This window comes from Juglans microcarpa x Juglans regia, chromosome 1S (genome assembly GCF_004785595.1).
Source record: "Juglans microcarpa x Juglans regia isolate MS1-56 chromosome 1S, Jm3101_v1.0, whole genome shotgun sequence".
Taxonomy (NCBI): Eukaryota; Viridiplantae; Streptophyta; class Magnoliopsida; order Fagales; family Juglandaceae; genus Juglans; species Juglans microcarpa x Juglans regia.
The window spans coordinates 3,035,937-3,060,506 of NC_054595.1; the positions used below are offsets into that span (position 1 = coordinate 3,035,937).

Genomic DNA, 24,570 nt, shown 5'->3' on the forward strand with positions numbered 1-24,570 from the left:
ATGATGTCAAGAGCTTATGAGTTTATAGCGTTGCGTTCTACTTTGTTTTTTCTTTACCAAAATTTTATTTTGCAACCATTTTATGCTCCTGTTTGAGCAGCCACTATTGGGGTGAATATTTTAAATCCGGTGACGATATTCTGCAACAATATAACAGCTCTTGTATATGGTAATGATTCAAAGTATTATGGAAGAATTAAATGTATAGATATCATATATTACTACATCAGAGACATGGTAGCGCAAAATGAAGTGGTCCTAAAACACATTTCTACGAGTCGTATAGTTGTTGATCCCCTGACAAAACCTATAACAAGAGATGCTTTCATTACTCATGTTAGGACATTTAGGATTGCTTAGATTGTGAATTTTCCTTTGTGATGTTAATGTAATATGATTTTTATTCAATTTTTATCTTTATAATATTGGTTTTCCAGATACATATATAAGGTATGTCAACAGGCTTAGATTGGTTCACTCACATGAGCGATCGATTCTAGCGCTCAAGTAGTAAGCGAAAATGAGACATTGTGTTCTTAAGTACTTGTTCAAGAGGATAATTTGGTTGATACAAAGATATGTCACATCTCTGGGAGCTAAGATGAGGTCTATTGTATTGAGATGACCATGCATGGACACCCCACAATCCATGTAGCATGTAGTTAGCTAGATGCGAGATCCTTATTTATGCCTTGGAGGCGAGCAAATTGAGTAACTTAGATTAGAAGCTTAAGGATCAACTGGCCTAAGATCTATATGGTGTTGATATAAACATATGCTCTTTGAGAAAGAGAAATCTATCGTAACATGTATTTTATGCTACATGTTTTTATTCAACCAAATGAGGAAGTGAGTAAATGGTTCCTTTCTTTCTCACTGTGTGAGTCTCATATTTTATTAAGTGCCACTTGTTTACCTTTGACTATGTCATAAGATGGTAGTTGTGATGTCTGCTACTTTAGTATGTTGTTTATAGTCATGATTTATACAGTCTAAACAGGCATTGCTGGGAAAGTAGTTCGACCAAAGTTGAATGACATGAGGGTAAAGGGAAGACTATTCGAAATCTTATCTTCGATGGTACTGCTTGCTAACGTCAAACTATGGTGCTACACATTGGTAGCAATAAAGTTTATGAACACATCAAAATGATTTGGAGGCAGTGAAGCAGTGTTCTGAGTTTTTTTGAAACTCAAAGGGGTTTGAAAGTATTTGATTTGATGCGATCGAATGAGTCAAGGGCATGGCAAGAGAATTTAGAGATGTTGTTATGCTGGTCTTCTTTGGGGCCATGATGAGACACTTTAGGCATGACGATAGATTTGTTATAGTACTCCAATCTTTCTTTTGGAGGTGTGCTCAGTGGTCGCATAGCCTATTGCATGCTTGTACGAATAAAATTGAGAACAATTGAGAGATGTAGGCCTGAGGCCATTCCTACTGTGTGCGAGTGGGAGATGTGAACTGGAGGGGCACCCGCTTGAACAAGCCTCTCCTGTGCAGCATGCATTACATGATGCATGGCCTTAATGACCATACATTATGCCTAAAAATTGAAGTTGCTAACAGCCACTTCATTAGGCTTAAAGGCTGACTTTTAAGGCTAGCCGTGAGTGGTGCACTGGGAGGATTATATATAGTCCCTCCTCAATCGGTTTCAAAACACCATTCTTGATACACCCAACAATCTCTCTCTGTTTTTCATTCTCTCTTGAGTAAGGATTTAGGTTGTGGATGTTTTTAGTGTTACTCTAGTTCATTTTATGTAGTACGCTTCACTATCAAGAGGAGTGAATTGAGGCTTGTTGGAATCTTGACTAGACTGGATCAACTCGTGGAGCAACTGGAAAAATTGTACTTGAGGTATTCTGTTGTGCCCTCTAACAGAAATTAATAAACTAACAATATTAATCAAATCCTAGCTACCTGCATACTAATTCGCACACAAAGGCCAAAAAATATAGCAAATCACATATTACAAACATTTTATATAGATTTAGAGACATCCTAACGCCGAAACTAAGCGATTTAACCAAAACCCCTATGATCACTTCATTTCTATCTTAACATTATAATAATTATTGTAATGATATATATATATATATTTATATATATAATAAACACCTATCCCTCTTCTTATATATACAAGAACTGCTATGTACAACTGCGGTTTCCAACCACGGTGTACAATTGCTACATCAGATGATTAAAAAAAAAATAAAATGGACGAAAGACACATGAAGAAGAGAAAGTAGCCTAGGCTATGTAGACAAAGGTTGAAGGAGAAAGTGTTCTCTGTGAGTCTCCCATGGCCAAACCAGTTAGTGATTTTCTCTTCAACAATTTATAAAACACTTTGTATGCATTCTTAACCCCTATCGCAGTAGCTCTACTGCATTTACACTGTTTCTTCCTTGATACAACCAAACAATTTCAGAACAAGGGCCATGGTATTTGAGCATGCAGCAAAAGCAGAGGCAGAGGCAGAGGCAAGGGGCCATGGTATTTGTGTTTCCATTCGTGCAAAAGACACATCTCCAGAGTTTAGTAACGAAATGATTAGCGTCTTCAAGGGAGAGGGAGAGGTTTGACAGAGATGGAGATGGAGGGAGGGAATGAGGGAAAATGAAATGGAGAGGGAGAGGAAGGAGAAAATAAAACAGGGGTGACATGACAAGCCGGTTGCGCACCAGTTGCAGTCCAGGGGCGGCTCAATACAAATTGAGGCCTAAGACAAGATTTAAGTAAGTCATTCGTAATTATAATACAATAAAATATAAGTTATTATATAAAATATTTTCAAACTTTACAATAAAATGAGATTTTATTTAAAATCTTAATATAATTTTTGTGAATTTATATTTACAACAACTTAAAATGAGGCATCCAGGCAGATTTTGTGCCTCTATTTAGCAAAATCTTTAAAAATTTATTTAAAATATAAATAATTCATTATATTACTTTTAAAAATACATTGTATTAAATATTAAATTTAGTATTATGGAGCCTTGCACACATTGAAAACTATAAAAATTATTTAAAATTTTATTTAATGAAATAATTTTTTTTTCTAAAATAATTAAAAATAAATTACCTCACTTTTATTTTTAGAAGCCTTTCATAGGTGAGGGCCTTAGACAAGGTCTAAATGACCTTACAATTGAGCTGGCCTTAGGTTGCACTAGGCGGTTTCGTCTATCATTTTCTTGTATAAATATATATAAAACTTTTATTTAATGCATATATAATTTATTAGAAGTTGTAAATAGTAAAATAAGTATTATCTATTACGATGAAAAAGGGTGAGAAGCAGTGGAAGTGAAAATATTGGGCAGGAAAAGGAGATGATATATGGTGTCAGAACGGAGGAGTCCATCATCCTGTCAACTCAATCTAACAAAGCTTATAAAAGCAAAAGAGAGGAAACACAGCAGCTGCAGTCTTACAAATGTAGAAGAAGTTCACGGGCAACACCATTTCTTGTTTACCCACCAAAACCCTCTTTTGACTGTTTCTCTCCTTTACTGCATCAGGCTGAAGTGAACCCATTCAATGTGCAAGTTGCTGTAACGCACCCTACCTTTTAAAATCTGTCCCTTTCCACTTTGAACGGGACAAAAAATATAAGAGAAATATTATTTGTAATATGTAATTAAGTATGGTGTAATCATGTTATGAATCTAATAGATAGAATTCATATTTAAAAATTAGTTTACAAGGAAATGATGTTTATGGGCTTATAAATTATCAATCAATTCCATACTTAGTCGATGTGGAATCGTAACAACTACCATGATCTGCAGTCGACATCCATGACAGTCCCGACACTTACAAGGATTGGTTGTGCGTTAGATCTTTTCCTAATTCCGAACGAACACTGCCATGCCGGCATCACTTCCCGTGCTACACGATTGCAACTGTCGCAACATGGCCTTAGACATGGGGTGGCTCTGATACCATTTGTTATGAACCCACTAGGTAGAACTCACCCTTGAAAACTAGCTTACCAGATAAGGATGCCTAGGGGCTTATAAACTATCAACCAATTCCATATTTAGTCGATGTGGGATCGTAACAAATCATTTAAAATAAATAAATAAATATAATATTTATATAAAAAATAATAATTTTTTAATAGTAAATCATACTATTTTTTAAAATGATTGTACGGAACTTGTGTACTCCACGACTGTATATAATATTACTCAAAATATAATATTTTACACTCTTAATATTGTTAACAATTTATATTTTATTTTATATTGTAGTAAAATTGTTACATTATAATGTTATTAATAATTTTACACCAATGATGTGTCAATAAATAAATTTTAGCTTTTTAATTTTATTTTTATCTCCTTTCACATGAATAAATAGATTTTTTTTTTCATATTAAAATATATCAAATTCGGTCAATATAATCACAAATCATAAATATAAAATCGAATACTTGCCATGAATAAATCACAATTTATTTTTTATACAATTATATTTAAAAATGAAAATATTTAAATAAAATGAGAAATTATTTGTAACATAATTATGTAAAAATAAAAATAAATAATTATAAGTCTGCCATTGTTCAGTCTCTCCGATCTCAAACTAAACTAAATCATAAAAAATCTTTAGTGCTGAAATCGATGTCTGTCTCAATGGATCAAAAAATCTCTGCAGTGAAGTTATTGACCACAGAGTATTCATTCAAAAAGGATAATATCATCCTTCGCGTCAAAAGAGGTACTTATTTATTTTATTTTATTTTATATTTTACTTAATATAAATTAAATTAAATTCCATCACAAAAAATAAAAATAAAAATCGCGTATGTAAAGTACTGTATCGCTCTTCTTTTCCGTAGCACCGGTCTCTGTTACTCAGTTTTCAGAAAATTTATTAAGGATTAAGAACTTTTAAAACTTCTTAACAACCGAACCTGTACTATTTTTGAGTCGTAAAAAACTCGCCGTACTTATGATTTTAAGGAGCACGTACGTGACCTGTCAAAGATAGTTGGCTACGATTCACTGTTTCTCCGTACCTCCTGCATGCCCATCGTAAATGACAATTTTTTTTTTTTTAAACGATCATCGTAAATGACAAATAATAATAAAGTTTTGATTCTCATTATTAAAAATGGTAATATATGACACGATTCATTAATTCAATATGAATACAATATGATGATAATAGATTTTGAGTTAAATTTTAATAGATTTAGATTAAAATAGATTGACCCGTTAAAATACAATTGTTTAACGGGTTGATATTTTGACCCATTATGATCCAATACGAAAGTTAAAATTATAATTATACTCTTATACTTAAAAGTAAAATTGATAAAATTTTAATTTCAATATTTTTATTGTTGGGATTGTAATTTTAGACTTGTAGTTAGTTTTATATTTTTTATAAGTATTGTGATTTTAACATTTATATAAAATTATGTTAAATTTAATTAGATCAAACAGGTTAATTTCGGATTTTTTCAATCCATTTACATAAACGGGTTGAAACATGTCGGGTCGGGTTGTGTTAACCTATTTTGTAGCATTCACTAATGGGTTAAAACGGGTTGACACGACATGGCCCGTTATGTTAATAAATCGTGTTAGGGTTTGAGATTTTGACACGATAATTTTAACGAGTCGTGTTCGGATTGACCCATATAGTATAATATACATGTTTAGACACGACACGAACATGACCCGTTAACACGATTTGACATCCCTACTCATCATTCTAAATACTACACATCATATTTATTTCTTTATTTTATTTTTGTTAAACTAATTGAGTTTTTATACTCATCATTCTTACACCACATACTTGTTAATCAGGAAAAAAAAATCATGTGTGATGTATGACGTAGAGATGATGAGTAGAATTTCTCTTAGTAATGTACTACTTGAAAGTTGAATATGAATTTTGATTTTAAGAGTTACCCTATATGGATATGGGTAAAATGTTTTTAACGTATTTGTGTATTTATTTTAAAAATAACTTACCAAACTTGGTGCATTTCTCTCAACCAAGATTCGATAGAGCGATCAATCGCAAGCTGAGACTCCGTTTTGATGTTAAGGCGTGGTTTGGTTAATTGGGTTGTTGAAAAAGTATGTGATTTTCATATCTTTTACCAACACATGTTAATTTAATAAAACAAACTTTCTCCAACTCAATTAGGATGAAAAGTCTGTTCAAAAGAATATGCGTTCCTTGTGTCCATGAGTCTGCATGGGTTAGCTTTGATGTATGAGTTAGAAGTAAGGGTGACAATATATAACACGATCCGTTAACCCAATACGAATATGATACAATAAAAGTAGGTTAGAGTTTAACCTTAATGAGTTCGGGTCAAAACGGGTTGACCTGTTAAGACACGATAGCTTAACAGGTTGATAACTGGTCAAAACTCGTTTTGACCCGTTAAGAAAGTTAAAGTTACAATTATACCCTTATACCTAAAAAATAAAATTGTTGAGATTTTAATTTCGATATTTTTATTGTTTGGATTGTAATTTTGGACTTATAGTTAGTTTTATATTTTTTATAGATATTATAATTTTAACATTTATATAAAAATAAGCTAAACTTAACTAGATCAAACGGGTTAAATTTGGGTTTGTTCAACCCATTTATATAAATGGACCAAAACGGGTTGACACGACACGACCCGTTATGTTAATGGGTCGTGTTAGGGTTTGAGATTTTGACACGATAAGCTTAATCGGTCGGGTTAGGGTTGACTTATATAGTATAATATATATGTTTTGACACGACACGAGCACGACCCGTTAACACGATTTGACATTCCTAGTTAGAAGACACTACCACATTTCTTGGGCAAAATATTTGGACTTTTTGAAATATTTTTCAGCGGTTTCATTCTTTTAAGCAAGACTTGGTTGTAGACCTTCCTTTATTTGGTGGAGTATACTTGTAGCAAGATATTTATTAGAGGAAGGTACAATGTGGAAGATTGGTAATGGAAAACAGGTTCAGATATGGAAGGATAAGTGGATACCCCAACCCACATCTTACAAAATTCACGATGTAGTTAGAATGTTGGATGGATATGAAAAAGTGCAAGCTCTTATTGATTCAGTTACTAAATAGTGAAAATATTCCCTCATTGAAGAGATTTTTCTAAAGGAATGAAGTTGAAGCTATAAAGAAAATCCCTATTAGCTTATGCAATAGCACAAACAGATTAATATGAAGAGAGTGCTTATGGAAAATTATCGATAAGGAGTGCTGCAAAAAGAAATGCAAGATCGTACTAAAGGGTAGCCTTAAACCAGCAGTAGAAAGAAGGAAGTCTGGTTTAGAATTTGAAAGCTAAACATACAAATGCAGACAAAGTTCTCTTATGGAGAGCATGCATTGAAGCTCTTCCAACAAGTCGGAATCTCTATAAGAAAAAGGTAGTGAAAAATCCAAATTGTCTCCTCTGTTTAGAGGAGAGAGAATCATTAGAACATGCTCTCCAGGGTTGTATTGCAACATAAGATATATGGGGCCAATACTCAAAGCAAATACAGAAAAGCAGGATTAATATCAGGGAGACATTTATGAAACTACTCGAATTTATGTGTGACAAGTATACAAATGAACAACTGAAAGAAATAGCAGTAATTGCAAGAAGGTTATGGTAGAAAAGAAATAGTTTTGTCTTCAAAGCAGATTTTATTCATCCAAACATTGTGGTGCAACAATCAAAATCATATTTGGTGCAATTAAATGGCATTCAACTTAGAAAATTTAGCAAATCAGGTTCAAAAAGAGATCAACAATAGAGATGGGAAGCTCCTCCTAAGGATACCATCAATATTAACTGGGACACATAAGTTAACAGAATCCATTGCAAAATTGGTATTGGACTAATTATGTGTGTCTGGAAGGGAAGAGTATTGGCTGTAATGAGGATGAATCGAAATTGTTTTCTTGAACCCTTTTTAGCAGAAACCGTTGGTGCTCTCCAAGCAACAATTTTTGGTGTTAAATTGGGATTAAGGAAAATCATACTAAAAGGAGATGCTCTTCAAGTGATCCAAACCATTACAAACTCATGACTCTTTGGACTAGTACATGAATAATTATCAATGATGTAAAACAAAAACTTCTTAGTTTTGATCTTTGGTGCGTTCATCATGTTAGAATAGAGGCAAATGAAGTAGCTCATACCTTAACAAAAAAATGCATTACATATATGTGATGAGATTGTTGATAAGGAGGCTAGTCCCTCATGTATGCACTCCTTGTTATAGAGAAGGTTATTAATAAGAGTTTTGTTATGTACAAACAAGTTTGCGTACCAATCTGCGTACTAATAATGTTGTTTTCATATTCTAAATTCAAATTAGCACTGTTTTCAATAAAATATACTTTCTGACCAATCATATTGAATGAGTGCACGTATTAGTGCGCATAATCGCTTACAATTAGATTTTTCCTATTAATAAACAGTATTTGGAAGGGCTTTAACCCTTTTCCTTCCTCTCAGCCAATTACGCCATGTCATGGACCTGGACAATAGCCTAGCCTCATAAGTCTTGAATCTAGGCTTATCGACCAACAAAAATGATAACTATCCCAGAAATCTCGGTAGAGAGGTTATTAATTTGTTATATCTTTAGCAGGTGAAACTTGTATATCTCGTAACTTGAATTTTAAATGAATGATCAAGCGATTATCACATCAAACAGAAGATATCAGGAGCTCTATTGATATTGCCCATATATGATCACTAAGATATCTTTTCACACACTAAGGAAATCTCTATTGATATATTAACGTAGACATCGGAAGCATTCTCACGAATCCCAAGACCTCTCTCTTTAGTTGTAGGTGATTGCGTGAAAGGTGTTGTGAAACACGTCCATAATAGTAGTGATTTCAAAAACTTTCAAAAGTGAAAAGTGTAGGGTATAGCTTTGTTTTTTTGAAATACCCATGTGTAAGTATTTAATTTTGTCTTCTTCCCTCTACGATACCCATGTAATCTCGATGACTCCGTCTATCTATAAAAGGGAGCAAAGCTCCGTGATCGGTCCATTTCACGCAAAATAAAGGGAGTTCAGTTCTCCAAAGCGTTAGAATTTTTGTTGTTAAAAACTGGCCAGCCGCCAGAGTCCACAGACCAGACACCGACTCCTCACTGTAAATTGCTATCCGCCCTTCAATCGAGCTGTGTCTCCATGCTCTCTAACTCTACCTTACTGTCCCGACCTTTTTTTTCCTTTCAACTTTCTCGGAAAATCATTTCCAATGCCCTAGAACTCTTTCAACTTCCGCCCTCCCTTCGCTCCTCTTTCTAATTTGTGTGCATGTGTGATGGATTTCTTCGATTTTGACAACCACTTGGCCGAGCAAGCGTCCTGTCAAACTTACCCCTCCAATCAAGAAGCTAGCGCCATGTTTCGCATCGCTAAGCTCTTCCGCTACGTGGAGCTTTTTCTGGCTCTGGTTTTCGTCTCGTGGAGCTTCCCTCGGGTCCCTCTCGCTGTCAAAATCTCCGGTGAGTACTTCTGGAAGCTCTCGGGCTTCGTCGCCAGCCCTCTCTTCGTTTTCATGCTATGCAATGTCATCATTGTCATTCTTATCACCAAGTCCGGCCGGTTCCCCGGCCATAACCAGACCGGCGACAATGCAGACACCGAACTCTACGAAAAATTCATAAAAAACAGCGATGATTCTACGAAGCCGGAGTCCGAAACCGATCCCCCGGCTCACGCGCCGGAGGTAATCGAGTTCCATGACAAGCAGATTATCTGTGAGGTGAACAGAACTGCTAGTGAAGATGACTCTCAAACGTACTCTGAAACGGGCATGGATCTAATGCATCCGAAAGCGTGCCGGAGGACTCAGTCGGAGAAGCTCAATGGAGAGGATTCGGAGAAGTATACAGGAAAGCTCCGGCGAACGGAGACGGAGAAGTGCCTGACAGATGTGAACTCCGAAGAGAATAGGCCGGAGAATCCATGCCCGGAGGATGAGATGAGCAACGAGGACTTCCAGCGCACCATAGAGGCCTTTATTGCTAAGCAGTGGAAGTTCCGTCGCCAAGAGTCACTTCCCATCGTTGTTCACAACCAGATCGGCGTCCCCGTAGGCAATTAGCGGACAAGTGTTAATAGATCTACAAAATCTATAAAGATAATGCTTTACGGTTTTATCAAAAATTTAGGTGCAAAGTTAATTTCCGGCCGCGGATTTTTCTTGTACGGTAATTTCTGGTCGGAAAATGGTGTTCATGCACTCGAATTTTGACATCTCCGATCACGAACACAGTTGGTCTCGTTTGGTTGTTGAGTATATAGAAATCAATTCAGTTTAATCTAATATTAAGTTGAACCTAACGTCTAAATCTAACTCTCAAATTATTAAATTCATTTCAATTCAAAATTTCTTTACATATACGATTCATAATATTTTTTAATTCAATATTTTTTTACATGCAAGACTTACAACTTTTTTTAAATTCTTATAAATATATCTAAATTCATTTTCATATTTAAACATATCTAAATTTATTTTAAATATATCTCATAAAATTTATTTTATCATCTTAACTCGTTACCATTTATAAAAAATTTAATTCATCTCAAACTCAACGTCTAAATGCAGCTTTAATTTGTATTGAGTTATGCTTTTGCTGAAGCAATGCTATTCTCTAGTGGAGATTGGTACCGATCATCACAGAATTATTTTCAAATTGTACTCTACTTTCAGTCCGATTCGCCTAAATTTCCCTTATTTTGAGTAATGCTGGATATTAAAATATTTAAAATTTTACGTATTCTACATTTATTTATATTTTTAAGTATATACTATATGTTTATTCATTATTTTTTAAAGAGAGTGCGGACTCGAAAATTATATAAATTATTTTCCCTTGATTTATTATTTTTAATATTTTAATTATCTAATATTTTATTCTTCTATTTGGGTGGATTAGTAATGATTATCTCCACAATAAATGACTGTATATTGGTCTGGTTGCATTCTTTATACCTTATGGGATTCAAATAATACTCCTTTTAGCTTTCCTTAATGCTGATCTCCCAAGGAACATGCCATGCACTTTGTCTTCTTTTCCTAATTAATTTCTTTTATGTTGGTTTTTTATGTTTTTTTCCTCAGTCGTCATTTATTTATTGTTTTATTTGTACCAAACAAGAGATTAGAGCCAATTAATTTATTCTTCTTAGATTGTTTGAATTGGAAGATCAGGGGAAGATGTTTGAGCATGTTTGTAATGGAGTGCTTAGTGGTGGATGCCAACAGACGATGCCTTTCTGTGAGGGAATGTATACATTATATAAGGTATAGGCTATACATTCATTCATTAATTCCTCAATTATTCTGCCAAAAGTGAGACCTTCCTGCCTTTTTCTATTTGAGTAATTAATGAGAGGCCATTCTCTTCATTGATTATTTGTTTTATTTCTTTCAAGCTATTTATTTAAAAATATAGAGAATTTGTAATCATAATTGTTTATAAATAAATAAATAAAAAAGTATTATATGCTATATCATTGTCTCTCTATTACCCTATCTAACTGTGTTGATGTGTCATTAATCATTATCCATCAACTTTTCAATTTGTTGCATAAGCATTACTCTCTCTCTCTCTCATCTTACCTTGGATTTTGATGCATGAACTCAAATTTAGAGGAGGGAGTATTGTGAAATCACCACATGTACATTAAATGATTTATATCTTAAGCAGCATAAGCTTGTGTACGTGGAAGATCCTGGCATGTTTATAGGACTGGGTCAGCATGTTTCTTCACATACATGGTTCTTTAATTAGGAATCGGAACCCTTTGATTTACAGCTTAGAATTAGAACAAATTGACAAAAGATGATTAAAGGGTACTGCCTGAGAATTTGAAGAAGACAGACTGTGGAAGTTGGAATGATCATATACCAATGGAAGTTGGAATGAGAACCTATCTTGACTAGGACTTGAGCATCTTATTCCTATGATCCTCCTTCAACTCCTAATTAATTTTAATATGCCTGTTTTATTTCTAAGGTCCCACTGGGGACATTGATGATCTCTCTCTCTCCCTCTCTCTACATACATATATATGTCAACTCCTTCTATGAACTGCAGATTGATAAAACAAATTGCATGTCTCATTATATGTGCATGGCAGGACCAAGAAACTTATATATGCAAGAACTTTAAAAGCTTGATCCACCAGCGCATGAAAATATATATATATATATATATATATATATATATACACATATATAAATTGATAGATTAGTATATATGTGGTTCTCCATGTTTCAGCTTTTCAGAACAATAAAGGCCCCCAAAGTGGGGCATCTTTTCCCTTTTTAACAGTTCGTTTGGATGGCAGAGATTTTGGGATGAAAAAAAGACATGACAAAATGAAGAGAAATGTTATGATCCGTATAATTGTTTTGAAAAAAAATATTTATTATTATAAATTTAATTTTTTTTATGTAAATTATGTATTTATTATTATTTTTTTAAATATTTACATAATATTTACGTATTCATAACTGTAACAACCATTTCTAAATCGTGATAATTTAAATCACCTACCATATTTTTTTGCCCCAATGGATAGGACCACCCGGCCCTCTCCTCCGATCATTTCAAAAAACAAAAAATCACAGAGACAAAATAGAACTAAATTGTGTTCCCAATCTCAAAATATTTTATCAGAATTTGTGTCAGATGTGACCACTTTCAGGGTGGACCTATTTTCTGGAAACATTAAATCAATTATAAGAAACTTTATGCTGTAATATGAGCCATGCATATAGAAATATATATTATATTTCACAAAAATATCTCTACTTAATTTCAAGCTGTGATCACGTGAGCATTTCAGACTGAAAAACGAGGAGCATTATAATATGAACAGATCAGGGCTGATAACTTGTTATATTGCAAATTAATAGTTCAATTATAAGCACCGAATGCGCACTACAAAAATATATTATTTATGAAAAATTATTTGCGATAAAAGTGATTATTTATGATGAGAATATATTTATTTTGATAAAAAAATAATCATTTTAATAAAAAATAACTAACCACAAATAAATAATTTTCTTATAGTGATGCACAACATCGATCTTTTCCAAGTAGGCTAATTTGATGTCGTTTTCCAATTCGAATATATAATTAAGGAGATAATGCTGATGATCATGTTGTTATCCTACACTTTGATTGAAAAGGATACATATGGTATTTTGCGGTTTGGGCTTAGTTCTTCTCAGTATCCTAGAATACTTATCAATTATTTAACATTGACAATATTATATGTGGTCTCGTATAGAAGTTCTATCCAAAATAGTTTTCTAAAAAAAAGAAGAAAATCAACTAAAACTTTAGTTATAACATTACAAGCATGATGTGCCTTACATCCAGATCTACAAGACTTATTTCCACAATTTTTAATTTATGTCGAGTATTGAAGATTACTGGAAAGGGCAAGGATTAATATCTAGTTGACAAATTGATTCGACTTGTTTTAACACTTCCAATTTCAACGACAACTACTAAGCTAATTTTCTCGACTATGAACATCATTAAGATAAGACTTCGAAACAAAATGAAGGATGATTTTCTTAGAGATTATTAAGTAGTCTATATTGAGAAGGGAGTTTCTGAAAAATTTAGCACGGATGCCATAATTGATGAATTTTCTTTAATGAAAGAGTGACGAGTTCAATTAGCATAATTGATTATATTTTACTTTTTTTATGCATTCAAATTTGTACTTAGAGAACATTCAAATTATATATATATATATATATATATATATGGACTTATGTCATTTTTTACACAAGTTTTTACTTGTGCCTTGGCTCCCTAAATTAGATTTCTAGCTTCGTCCCTGTATACAAACAATATGTATAACGGCTAATTACTTGGATTGAGATCTTTGATAATTTTTAATCTAAATTAACATAGTCTAGACTTTGTAGTTGTAGCCTCCATGTACATAATTAATGCCCAGTTTGGATATAAGAAATATTTCATCTCATCTAGCTCATCTCATCATTATAACTTTATCAAATTTTTACATAAAATATAATAAAAAATTTAACTGTTTCAAATCTCAAAACAATAATAATATTAAAAAATAATATTCAAACAATATTTTATTCAACTTTTATCTCAACTCATCTCATCTCAACTCGCTATTTAAACAACACCTAAATATTGACCGTAGGTGTAGCGTGGATTCCAATATTAAATATAGTATTGGGGCCAGTACTACAAAAAAATGAGAATTTATGACAAGTTATTTGTAACGAAAATGACTATTTATGACAATAGACTCATTTTGATAGAAAATAGTCATTTTCATAAGAACTAATTGACACCAAATAAACAGTTTTCTTATAATGAGTTGTCTATATCTTTCCAACATCAAATAAACCGATGGTCTTACGTGCATACCCTCTGTGGGAAGCCAAAACCTAATTTTATTTTGGTTTTGTGTTTGCCACTATAATGAAAATTAGACACATTTACCAGTTGGGAAAGAGTAAGATTAGAAATTAGAGCCATGATACATACAAATTATATGCAGGCTAGGCCAGACGTTTGCAATATGCCCTATATAGAGATGTCCGTGTGTTTTTCATTTTAGTAGAAATTATCCCACGATCTCATCATAATATAACAGTACTGTTTGATAATCTAATTTATGCAGTTTGTATAATTTTCTTTATATAATATTAAGAGCAGTGCTGTATGTACTGCATGGGTCCCGAAAGTGCAAATTTTGTTTTTCATTCATTTTTTTTTACACACTTAAATATTTAATAAAAAAAATTCACAACATCATTAAAAAACACTTCCTTAATTACTAAGTAAAAAAAAAAAAAAAATGTCGGGACCCAATTTTCGGTGAGAGTAGCAATTTTGTAATATTAATGATTGATCTTTGAAAAACTAGGCATTATCACATTAATTAGCAGAATAAGATATTAATAGTGATGATCAGATAGTAGTAGAACTAGTGTAGTTTCTACCAATATTTTCCTTTAAGCCATGCAGTTCCTAATAATTCCAATATTAATGATCATGATATGACGTTCGTGCATGCATGCATGGCTTAATTCGGTTCATAACTTTCTTAGAACAATAACAAAGGTGATTGGCTCAATTTTTTCTATACCCATTTCTTCATCCACCAATCTTCCATAGTGCTCAAACAAATGGTCTAAAATCCCCTCTCCAAAGTGGTGGCAAATCATGGATTCTTGGATAGCCCTCACTGTCCTTGCAACTTCTGCTCCATAGCTGATGTTCTTACCTGCATGATCATGATCATCCTTTTGATCTTCATTATTATTGCTCTCTATTTGAAACATCTCCAGACGGTCCAACCCAAAAGAACCTTCCTTTCTCACTCCATCTTCTATTTCATTCTTCGATGGTGCATAGAAATGCACATCATAAGAGTCGAGCTTCTCTTCCTCAACTTCCCCCTTTTACATCAGAAGACACAAATAACACAAAAACAAACATCGATCTATTATTAAAATATTATTTATGTATAAAAATATAATTTCTCTATGTGCACGAGTTCCAAAAAAAAATGATAAATATGTTGTCATGTTTCTTATAAGTTCTTTCTCGCTTGTTTAAAAAAGAGTATCTTCCCTTAATAATTAGTAACGCATATATAAAGGAAGACCACTAAGGTGGGTGATGGCTTGATGGTCATTGCATGGATTACTTCCAAGTAGTTTGGTATGTACTAGCTACTTAGCTAGGCCCTGAGTTCGAATCTAAATATGAATTCAGCTTAAACTATTAATATTAGTTGCCTAAAGATTAATTGAATTTATTAGTGGGATTGAAGTTTTAAGCTATGGCTCAAATCTAACTAAATGGAGCGTTTGCGACTAATTCTCGTCTGCGAGGTAGGGTGCTACTATGGTCACACCCAGATAAGGAAGCCACCTCTGGTTGTGATCTCTCTCCTCTTACCATTTTTTCACTAAAAAAAACTTATATATAGGAAGCTAGGTTTGGGGAAAAAAAAAAAACATATTAATTGTCTGCCTGCATACTTTGATGACCTATATATCATGCTCCTTAAAAGTTAAAACCATATGATCTTCACCTTATGTAAACACTAAGTGTGGCACTAATATATAATTTGTTGTAGTACACAAAGTGCAAATCACATCTGCGCGCAGTACTATATATGTCCAAAACGATAAATTATAATTTTGTATAACTGCAATTTTCTAAAATCATTTATATATATAGTCCAATTTCACCGAGTTAACATTAACTTTGTAAATGCTAACACCATCACAATTAATCCTTCCATCTAATCCGAGGCTTAAATATTATCACAACCTCAAAATCTAGGATATATAGCACAATATCGGTCTTACTAGTTGCATTAATATATATATATATATATATATATATATATATATATATATTGTGTGTGTGTGTATTTCCCAGATTAGGTTTCAATCCTCGGTATAAATCGATATTAATTATTACTAATGATAGGAAAAGAATTGATGATCGATCTAGCTAGCTAGGACATGATCGAAAACTAAGATGGTTTCCAAAAACCACAACATGATGATGCAGTCACTAAGGGTCTATTTGACAACACAAATGTTCTCAACTATTTTAAGATATTTCTTTTCTAAATATCACTCAAATACAAAATATTTTTCAATTTCAAATTTTTAACTTTTTTATCTAATTATTATAATTTTCACAACAATCTTCTCATCAGCAGGATCACATATTTTACACCACACACCTAACATGGCAAACCGGGTTCATGAATTAAATATAAAAATACTCAAACCGGCCCCAATTCCTCTCCTCTCGTTCACGTGTTCCTATCTCTTTACATATAAAAAACTTGATGAAAAAAAGTAAATTAATTAGTCAAAGTGAACCAACCCAAAACTTGATTTCAAAGCAGCAAATAATTCACAATGAGAGAGAGAGAGAGGGCTCGAGGAGAGAGAGAGGGTTCGGTGAGAGAGATCGAGGAGAGAGAGAGAGATTCAAAAAGTGGATAGCTTTCGAGGAGAGAGAGATGTGTATGGGGAAATGGTAGAAGGAAAAAAAAAAACCAAGAGTGTGGTGTAGAGGCTGCTGTATAGCAGCCCTCTTTTCACAAACTCCTAAACAAAACACAAAAAATACTACTTTTCAAATTTCAAAACAAAAATTATATGAAAAATTATATTCAAATAATTTTTTAACTTTATAATATTTTTATTCAATTTTTTTCTTTTCCTTTCCCAAAATCCAATAAAACATATAATTTACTCAAACCATTTCATTACTATTCACAAATATACTAAGATATTCTAAGTATCCAAACGGTCCTGAATCTACATGATATTATGGACATAAACAAAAATAAATTGGATGAGTAAAAAAAGAATTTGAGAGAGATGCTCCTACCCCAGGATAATCCACCAAGTGATAAAAAATAAATAAATAAATAACTAAATAAAGTAGTACTACTTTATTTATCCAAGAAGGGTTTCAAGGCTCAAACGAAATCAATGGAAGTGAAATTGTTTCATATTTTCATTTCAAAGATGTGCTAAGATATACAATTAATGGAGTAATTAAAGAGCTATATATGCATGAATTAGATACCATTGCAAATATCTAAACTCGATCTACATCGATCTCACATGAGAAGAAGCTTCCACAGTAGAACAAGGAAAAAGATCATCAGGGGCATCGACCATAAGTAACGTTGATATATATATATATATATAAATATAAGGATCGATAAGGAAACTAATTAAAAGAATATGACAGTTGTAGAGGAAGAGGATTAAGCTATGTTTGGTTAGTGCATGAGGTAGATCACCTCAGACTACCTCACTACTATTTACTATTTTTTTAGTACTATTTATTACTTTTTCATTACTATTCACAGATAATTTAAGATAACCTCAACAAATATAGCCTAGGGTGAAAAAATAGCAAATACAAATCCTGTATCTCTAGTTGATCCCTAACTTGTTTCATTTGGAGGGGGAAAAAGGCTAGCTAGTCTAGTCATGCATGAATCTAAATAATGCCCGAGAGATAAAACTCCTAATGTGGTTAAGTCTAGATCAACAATAATGTGAATTTTGAAAAAGAATATCAGTAGAACCAGTTCGATCTTTAGAATATCGAAGAAATAATAAAATATGAAAACATTAAGAGAGGAGAGAAACTCATGAGGAGATCAGGACAATAATTTAATTTATAAGCGGTTTGATCCTAGAGGCTTATCATGTTCACCATATAATATAGTAGAAATTAAGCCTAGATCAATTAGCTACATGATCTTAATTTACTACGTTGTGTTCATCAAATAATCTATATATATATATATATATATTGCGGTTTATATATGATCATGTTGTAATTAGCAAGTGCTGTTGGTGGATTGTTGGGTTCTAGGGTTTATATCTGATGTGAGACAAGACTAGACTAATATATGTTAACACATATCCCCGAAAACTCAAGGTGTAAGCTAGCTTGATCAGTTTGGAAGAAAAAGGTCAGAATCGATCGGAAGAACTTGTTCAAATCTCGATTATTAGTACCATTTTAGTGAAATTCAATGGAGGAATGGATTTAATTGCTGTTATCAATATATATGCATATATATATATATATATATATCACAATGTTCAATTTCAAATGATACCATAAATACCCATGATCAGCTAGCTACATGACCATCCAATAGATCATCGGATACCCTAAATATATAACTGATCACAAGATGACAATATCGAGAGTTTGCGCACAAATTACCGGAAAAAATTAGTCTTGCCAATAGAACAGTAACTGCAACTGGACGAAAGATTAACCTTAATTAGAGTTAAAGAGAAAAGCCGGATGTTACAAGTACTACAATAACCCTTGATATTTTCTATTCTGTGATCAGCTAGCCCTGTTTTAAGACTACTTAACCGTATAAGAAACCTTATCATACAGCAACAAAGAAATTCACTAATTGCAGGGCATGCACAATGAAGTTAATTAATGGAATTTGCTAACAAGAAAGAAATTCAAGCAAACTTGGTAGCTAGCTAGGTTTTTTTTACCTTGAATTGATCGAGTTGGATCGCGCGCTATATGATTAAATATATATATATATATATATATTATATATGTATGTATTCAGAAGGCTTATAATCTGAATACATGATTTATAGCATATATATATTTATACACACATATATTGATGCTACATGTCAAGTTGTTTGGCTCGAATCCTCGTTAGATTTACAGCATGCTGCATATTGTTATATCAGAAACCAATATCCATCCAGAAAACATGATCAGCAAATGGGAAGATCGAAGTGAATTATCTAATTAATGATTTAATTAACCATGCATGCATCTAATATATATATATATATATATATATAGATAGAGAGAGAGAGAGAGAGAGAGAGAGAGAGCTAGCTAGCAAGGATATAATGTGTATATATATATATATATATATACAGAAACTGAATAATAAGTCTGTCTCATGAATATTATTCCTTAATTTTACAGATTAACATTCAATGTCCATTTTGTGCAGATTAGGCTTTATATATACCATAACCCTAGCTAAGATTGCAGATTATAATTGGAAAAAAAAAAAGGAAGAAGTAATATTCCTAAATTAAAGTTACTAGAAAACTCTAAAAAGTACACGATGAAGATATATATAATACCTATCCTACTGGCCGGGAAAACAAATCCAAGATAATTATTATTTTGTACAAAAAAGAGAGAGAGAGAGAGAGAGATTGAAAATTATTAGGTAAACCAAAAACGTACAAAAGCATTCCTGCTCATTTTTCCTACTCAAAGTAAGGTGATCCCTTTTAAGTGGGATATCATAAGAGATATGTTAATGATATATGCATGAAATCATGAGCTCTACCACACTTATTGCTTATTAATGTATGCTAGCTAGCTGTAGGCATATATAGGTCCACTTCATATGTCTCTCTTCGATCTACTTGAGATTGATCTCAAGTTAGGACAAGAATTTGAGTTGATGTTTTTCCTAATCTATGAACTTGATCTTTTTAATGAATTCATCATCTTCAGGATCATTGTCTTCATGATGATCAACCGATGATGGATTCCATTCTATATATGCATTTATCGCCCTGAATATATATATATATATATATATATATATATTTATATATAAATTAAAACTGAATTTTTAAGATGTATGCTACGTACGTACGTACTTAAATACGTAGCAGTACTCATGACGAAAGGATAATGATTAATAGGATGACGTTTTGGTACAATACTGATCAGTACTACTCATATATAATCCTCAACCTATGGATGAATATCATGATTTTAATGTACGCTAGCTTCATCTTTATCCATGATCATCTCACTTGTATCTTCTTTTTATATCGTGTCTTTCATATTTGCATTTATCTTCACCAGCAGAGCTAATTACCATTTAATTTACATATATTAATCCAATCACGTCTTGGGTACCCTATTCATTAATTAGAAATAATAATAATAATAATAGTCCAATCACACTCACTTTTGGATTAGTCAGGATCCTCATGATATTATATATTCAATTCAATGAACAACCTCTCAAATTGATCTATATATATGATCAAGATCTATATATATATATATATATATATATATATATACCATAAACATCAAAACTTGGTAAACAATATTATTAATTATCGATCGTCACGGACCTGATAATTAAATGTTTGTCTAAACCCAAAATTTCATTAATTCGAACGTCAGTACTCCAAAATTTCAATTATCCCATGATGAGATGATTAGAATCACCACGTACGACAACCTTATACGCATGCACCTTTGACGTACGTACGTACAAGGCTACAACCCTAATTCTATGAATGCTACTTATAATTAAAATTCCAGAAAAGAAATAAAGCAGAAGCTTTAAAGAGGAAACAAATCCAATCCTATCATAAAGGTAATCTCAAAATCAAATCCTAGAGTTTTTTACTTGCGCTAAAACGTCTGAAAAAGTATAAAAAGTGGTCCTAAAGTTAGTGAGAAAACCCTAAATTAATCAAGAAAAAGAAAACACCCTAGTTCTTTCTAATTGAAAGCACGTACGTACTTGCCCTACCCCGACATTTTTTATTTTTGTTTATTTTTGTTTTTCGTTTATTTATTGAAAATAATATATATATATATATATATATATATATATATATATTTAAAGTGATAGTATCTTCAACTGCTACTGCGACTTTTGATCATATTCTGGATTACTCTAACACACGCATGAGTAGTACGGTATACCTTAGCGATCAATTCGGCAAAGGACTGTGAGAGAAGTTCCCAGAAGAAACAGTTGCCTCTATCAACATGATCTGGACCTTTCCTTCCAAGGAATATTAGCACCATTCTTCCTCCAACAATGAGCTCCTCGGACCGTGACCGGAGAAACAACGTGAAGTCCTCCTGGAATTGCTTGTAGTACGCTTGAGAAACCTGTGGAGGGCTGGATTCAGAAATGTAAACGTGGCCTTTGTTTATTGACCCACCCTTCTCATCGTAAAGAGCCGGAGGAACCTGCATCAACCAATGAATGATAAGCATGCACTAGGTAAATTAAACTTGAGATCAAAGATTGAAAAAAAGGGACAGAGCTAGCTAGCTAGAGATCAAAAGATCAGTAGTCTCAGTACCCTGGAGAGCCAGTGCAAACTGTAGGATGAATAGACAAAGTGCAAGCAATTGTTGGGGAAAAGTCTTCCATAAAAGGAGCCAGCATAGCCTCCTATGAAAATAGAGGGAATACATGATCCACCGCTTTTTTCTTGTCTAAGCTCCTTGTAGAATTCTGGCAAGGCTTTGAAGATTGAGTTGAAGTCATTTGTTGGAAGATCATTAAGGTAAACACGAAATTCTGGTGGTGGATGCAATATTTTATGGCTACTTCCTTCAACAGCTTCGACAATATCTTTAATGATGGTTAAGGTATTGGGTCCAGAAGAGCAACCCAAATCAGCTACTCCTATGCTCTTTGGAGTTGTTTTGATGAAAAGTTCTTGGATAGTATCTGTCGTGATGTGTCTCACCATATCAGAGGCCTTCTTCTGTAACCATATTCAAAATTGACAAATGAAATGAAAGGAAACAGTCATGAAACTTGGAAAATTTAAGAGTTTCAAGAGATGATGATCAGATCATGTGGGTAGACCTGAAGTGAGGAATTTCTGGCATAGCTGGTGACACCAACCCCTCCAGTCATGTGGAACACTTTCTCCGGATCCATGTTTGGTTGAAGCTCTTGCTTTTCCATTGCCCTTGAACATGGTGCTTTTTTCTATGGTTGGTCTCATTTTAAAGGCAGTTCTAATGATGTAGCTCTTTACCTTTTTGGCTTCTACTGTTCTTAAAAAATATATATATATATATATCTCAGTTGTCACGCACGGTAGTTGAAAGCGCATCTAATGTGTAATCAATGATTATGGGATTGAACGTAATTACTTGTTATGCATTAATGCTGAGAATAGGGTATGCCATTCTAAGATTAAAACTGATAAATATCTATACACATATATATATATATATCGTCCATGATAAATTAATATCATTTAATTAAGTTTTATATTTATTATTATTTTTTTAAAATAATTATACCTTATTTACGAACTTACGATCACAACTATCATTTTCATATATATATAGTCTATGATGCGCGCTGCTTGCACTAGCTAGCTAGCAGGACGTCATAGACATTAATTATGGAAATAGCTAGCTAGCTTAATTAATTAGGTATGTTTGGGCTTAGGGTACTCCGATATTGATCTCATGATTGGCATCTTATTCTTTGGGCCAATCAGTTAATTTTACTTTAGTTGGCCGGACACATGAGATTCTTATCTATATATCGTCTTTCCAGCAAAAACAAAAAATAAAAATGACACTGGTGCAGGACACGTGTTGCCTGCTCGACGGACAGTTGAAGGACCTGGCCCTAGTGGGTGCCACGATCGAAATGGCCATTTTCACTATACATGCATATATATATATATATATATATATATATAGCTGCCAATATTATTAATGCTGCTATCTTAATTCCAAGATTACTGTTTAAGTGCACGGGTAAGAGTTAATGTGTGTTAAGGACAGGTGGTTGGTTAATTAATGTTTGGATTTGGATTTAAGAGTCCAATATATGTTGTTTAGTAGATGTCATTTTCAGATCATGACCTAAAAGTCATATGTGCATGCATGCGCACTTAATTAATTCCCAATTTAATATATATTTACCTAAAATTAAATACCAATATTATGTGAGTATATAATTAATTATATATCTTGATGCAATACATATCAGTCGTAATGCACGAATCTTAATTTTATGGGGTATTAGCATTGCCGGCGAATCTAAGGTCTACAGATAGTAAATATATTTTGAAGTAATACTCCTTTTTTTTTTTATGAATAATCCGTCTTTATTTGTCTCCATCTGGCCTCTTAAATTAATAATCCATGCATATTCAAATATTTAAACACACACTTTGCAACCAAATCAATTAAAATTGACAATTTGCATAATCAAACTACCAAAAGGTTTATACTTTGTAACCTTGTTTAATTGGGGTTGCATCTAGAAAAAAAAGAAGTGGGGGGGGGGGGGGGGACGGGGGCGCCGGAGGAGAAGAGGGAAACATTTATTTTAGGGTTTTTTTTTTTGGGGGGGGGAGGGGGGGACTTGAGGAGAAAAGGAGAAGAGGGAAATAGTTTCTTAATGGGTTCGAACAGATTGTAAATGCATTCAAACAAAAACTATCCTTGTTTGAACGAAGTTTGTGATTTGAAAAAAAAAATGGCTTGTACTACTTCCCGGATTATATTTGATTGAAATTTGTGTTGGAATGGATATATACCGTTTAGATGGATTTAAGATAGTTCGAATGTATTTGTAATTGTTCGAACACATTTGTCACTCTTCAAACAAATTTGTTACCATTCAAACGGGTTTAATACCATTTGAACGGAATTGACATTGTTCGAATAGATATAATAAACCGTTCGAATAGACAATCACTTTTAGGGACGACTGATTTCATCCCTAAATGTTATCATTCGAATAATAAATTATGGTTCAAATAGTTTTTACAACTTGGATTGTTTTTTGGACAAAATTTGAATTTCGTCTCTGAAAAACACTTTTAGGAATAAAAAAATTTCATCCCAAATAAATTTCATTCCTAAAAATCAAATTTATGGTAGTATTTATTTATTTCTATTTGCTTATTTATTATTATTTTATGGATGAATGTGAAGAGCACCGTATCGAAACTCGAATCACCATCATAGGCCGGGAATAATTCTTTCATTCGTTTTGGTCTGTTATGAAAATTTAGGCATTAACAAGTCCAAACTGTTAATTTTTTTCATATAGCTTAATAGACCAACATAGGGCTAAAAACCGATGGGATCGACGCAGTTTTGATGCCAAACCGACGTCTGTCATGAGAGGAAAAAACCGGCCGAAACCGGTCGATTGG

The 24,570-nt window shown here is 32.9% G+C and overlaps 2 protein-coding genes across 2 annotated transcripts; one reads left to right on the forward strand and one right to left on the reverse strand.

Annotated features, from left to right (window-relative positions):
* The first annotated feature begins 9,333 nt into the window (after positions 1 to 9,333).
* LOC121246538 lies at positions 9,334 to 10,119 on the forward strand. Its single transcript, XM_041144714.1, has one exon. It carries the CDS (start codon positions 9,334 to 9,336, stop codon positions 10,117 to 10,119), a length of 786 nt encoding a protein of 261 aa, XP_041000648.1.
* A 4,931-nt stretch (positions 10,120 to 15,050) lies between these two features.
* Positions 15,051 to 22,391, reverse strand: LOC121245766 (probable methyltransferase TCM_000336). Its single transcript, XM_041143622.1, has 4 exons — positions 22,245 to 22,391; positions 21,730 to 22,140; positions 21,341 to 21,613; positions 15,051 to 15,492 (listed from the first exon to the last, which is right to left on the reverse strand). The coding sequence occupies exons 1-4, from the start codon at positions 22,344 to 22,346 to the stop codon at positions 15,127 to 15,129; spliced, it is 1,152 nt and encodes a 383-aa protein (XP_040999556.1). The 5' UTR covers positions 22,347 to 22,391; the 3' UTR covers positions 15,051 to 15,126.
* Positions 22,392 to 24,570: the final 2,179 nt, after the last annotated feature.

Excerpts from the sequence above, each read along its gene's own strand:
- LOC121246538 (XM_041144714.1), top strand. The coding sequence starts at position 9,334 with ATGGATTTCTTCGATTTTGACAACCACTTGGCCGAGCAAGCGTCCTGT.
- LOC121245766 (XM_041143622.1), bottom strand. The coding sequence starts at position 22,346 with ATGGAAAAGCAAGAGCTTCAACCAAACATGGATCCGGAGAAAGTGTTC. Across the intron at positions 22,141-22,244 it reads CCAGAAATTCCTCACTTCAG|AAGAAGGCCTCTGATATGGT; the intron begins GTCTACCCACAT and ends ATATGGTTACAG. Across the intron at positions 15,493-21,340 it reads TTGCCGAATTGATCGCTAAG|GGGGAAGTTGAGGAAGAGAA; the intron begins GTATACCGTACT and ends CTGATGTAAAAG.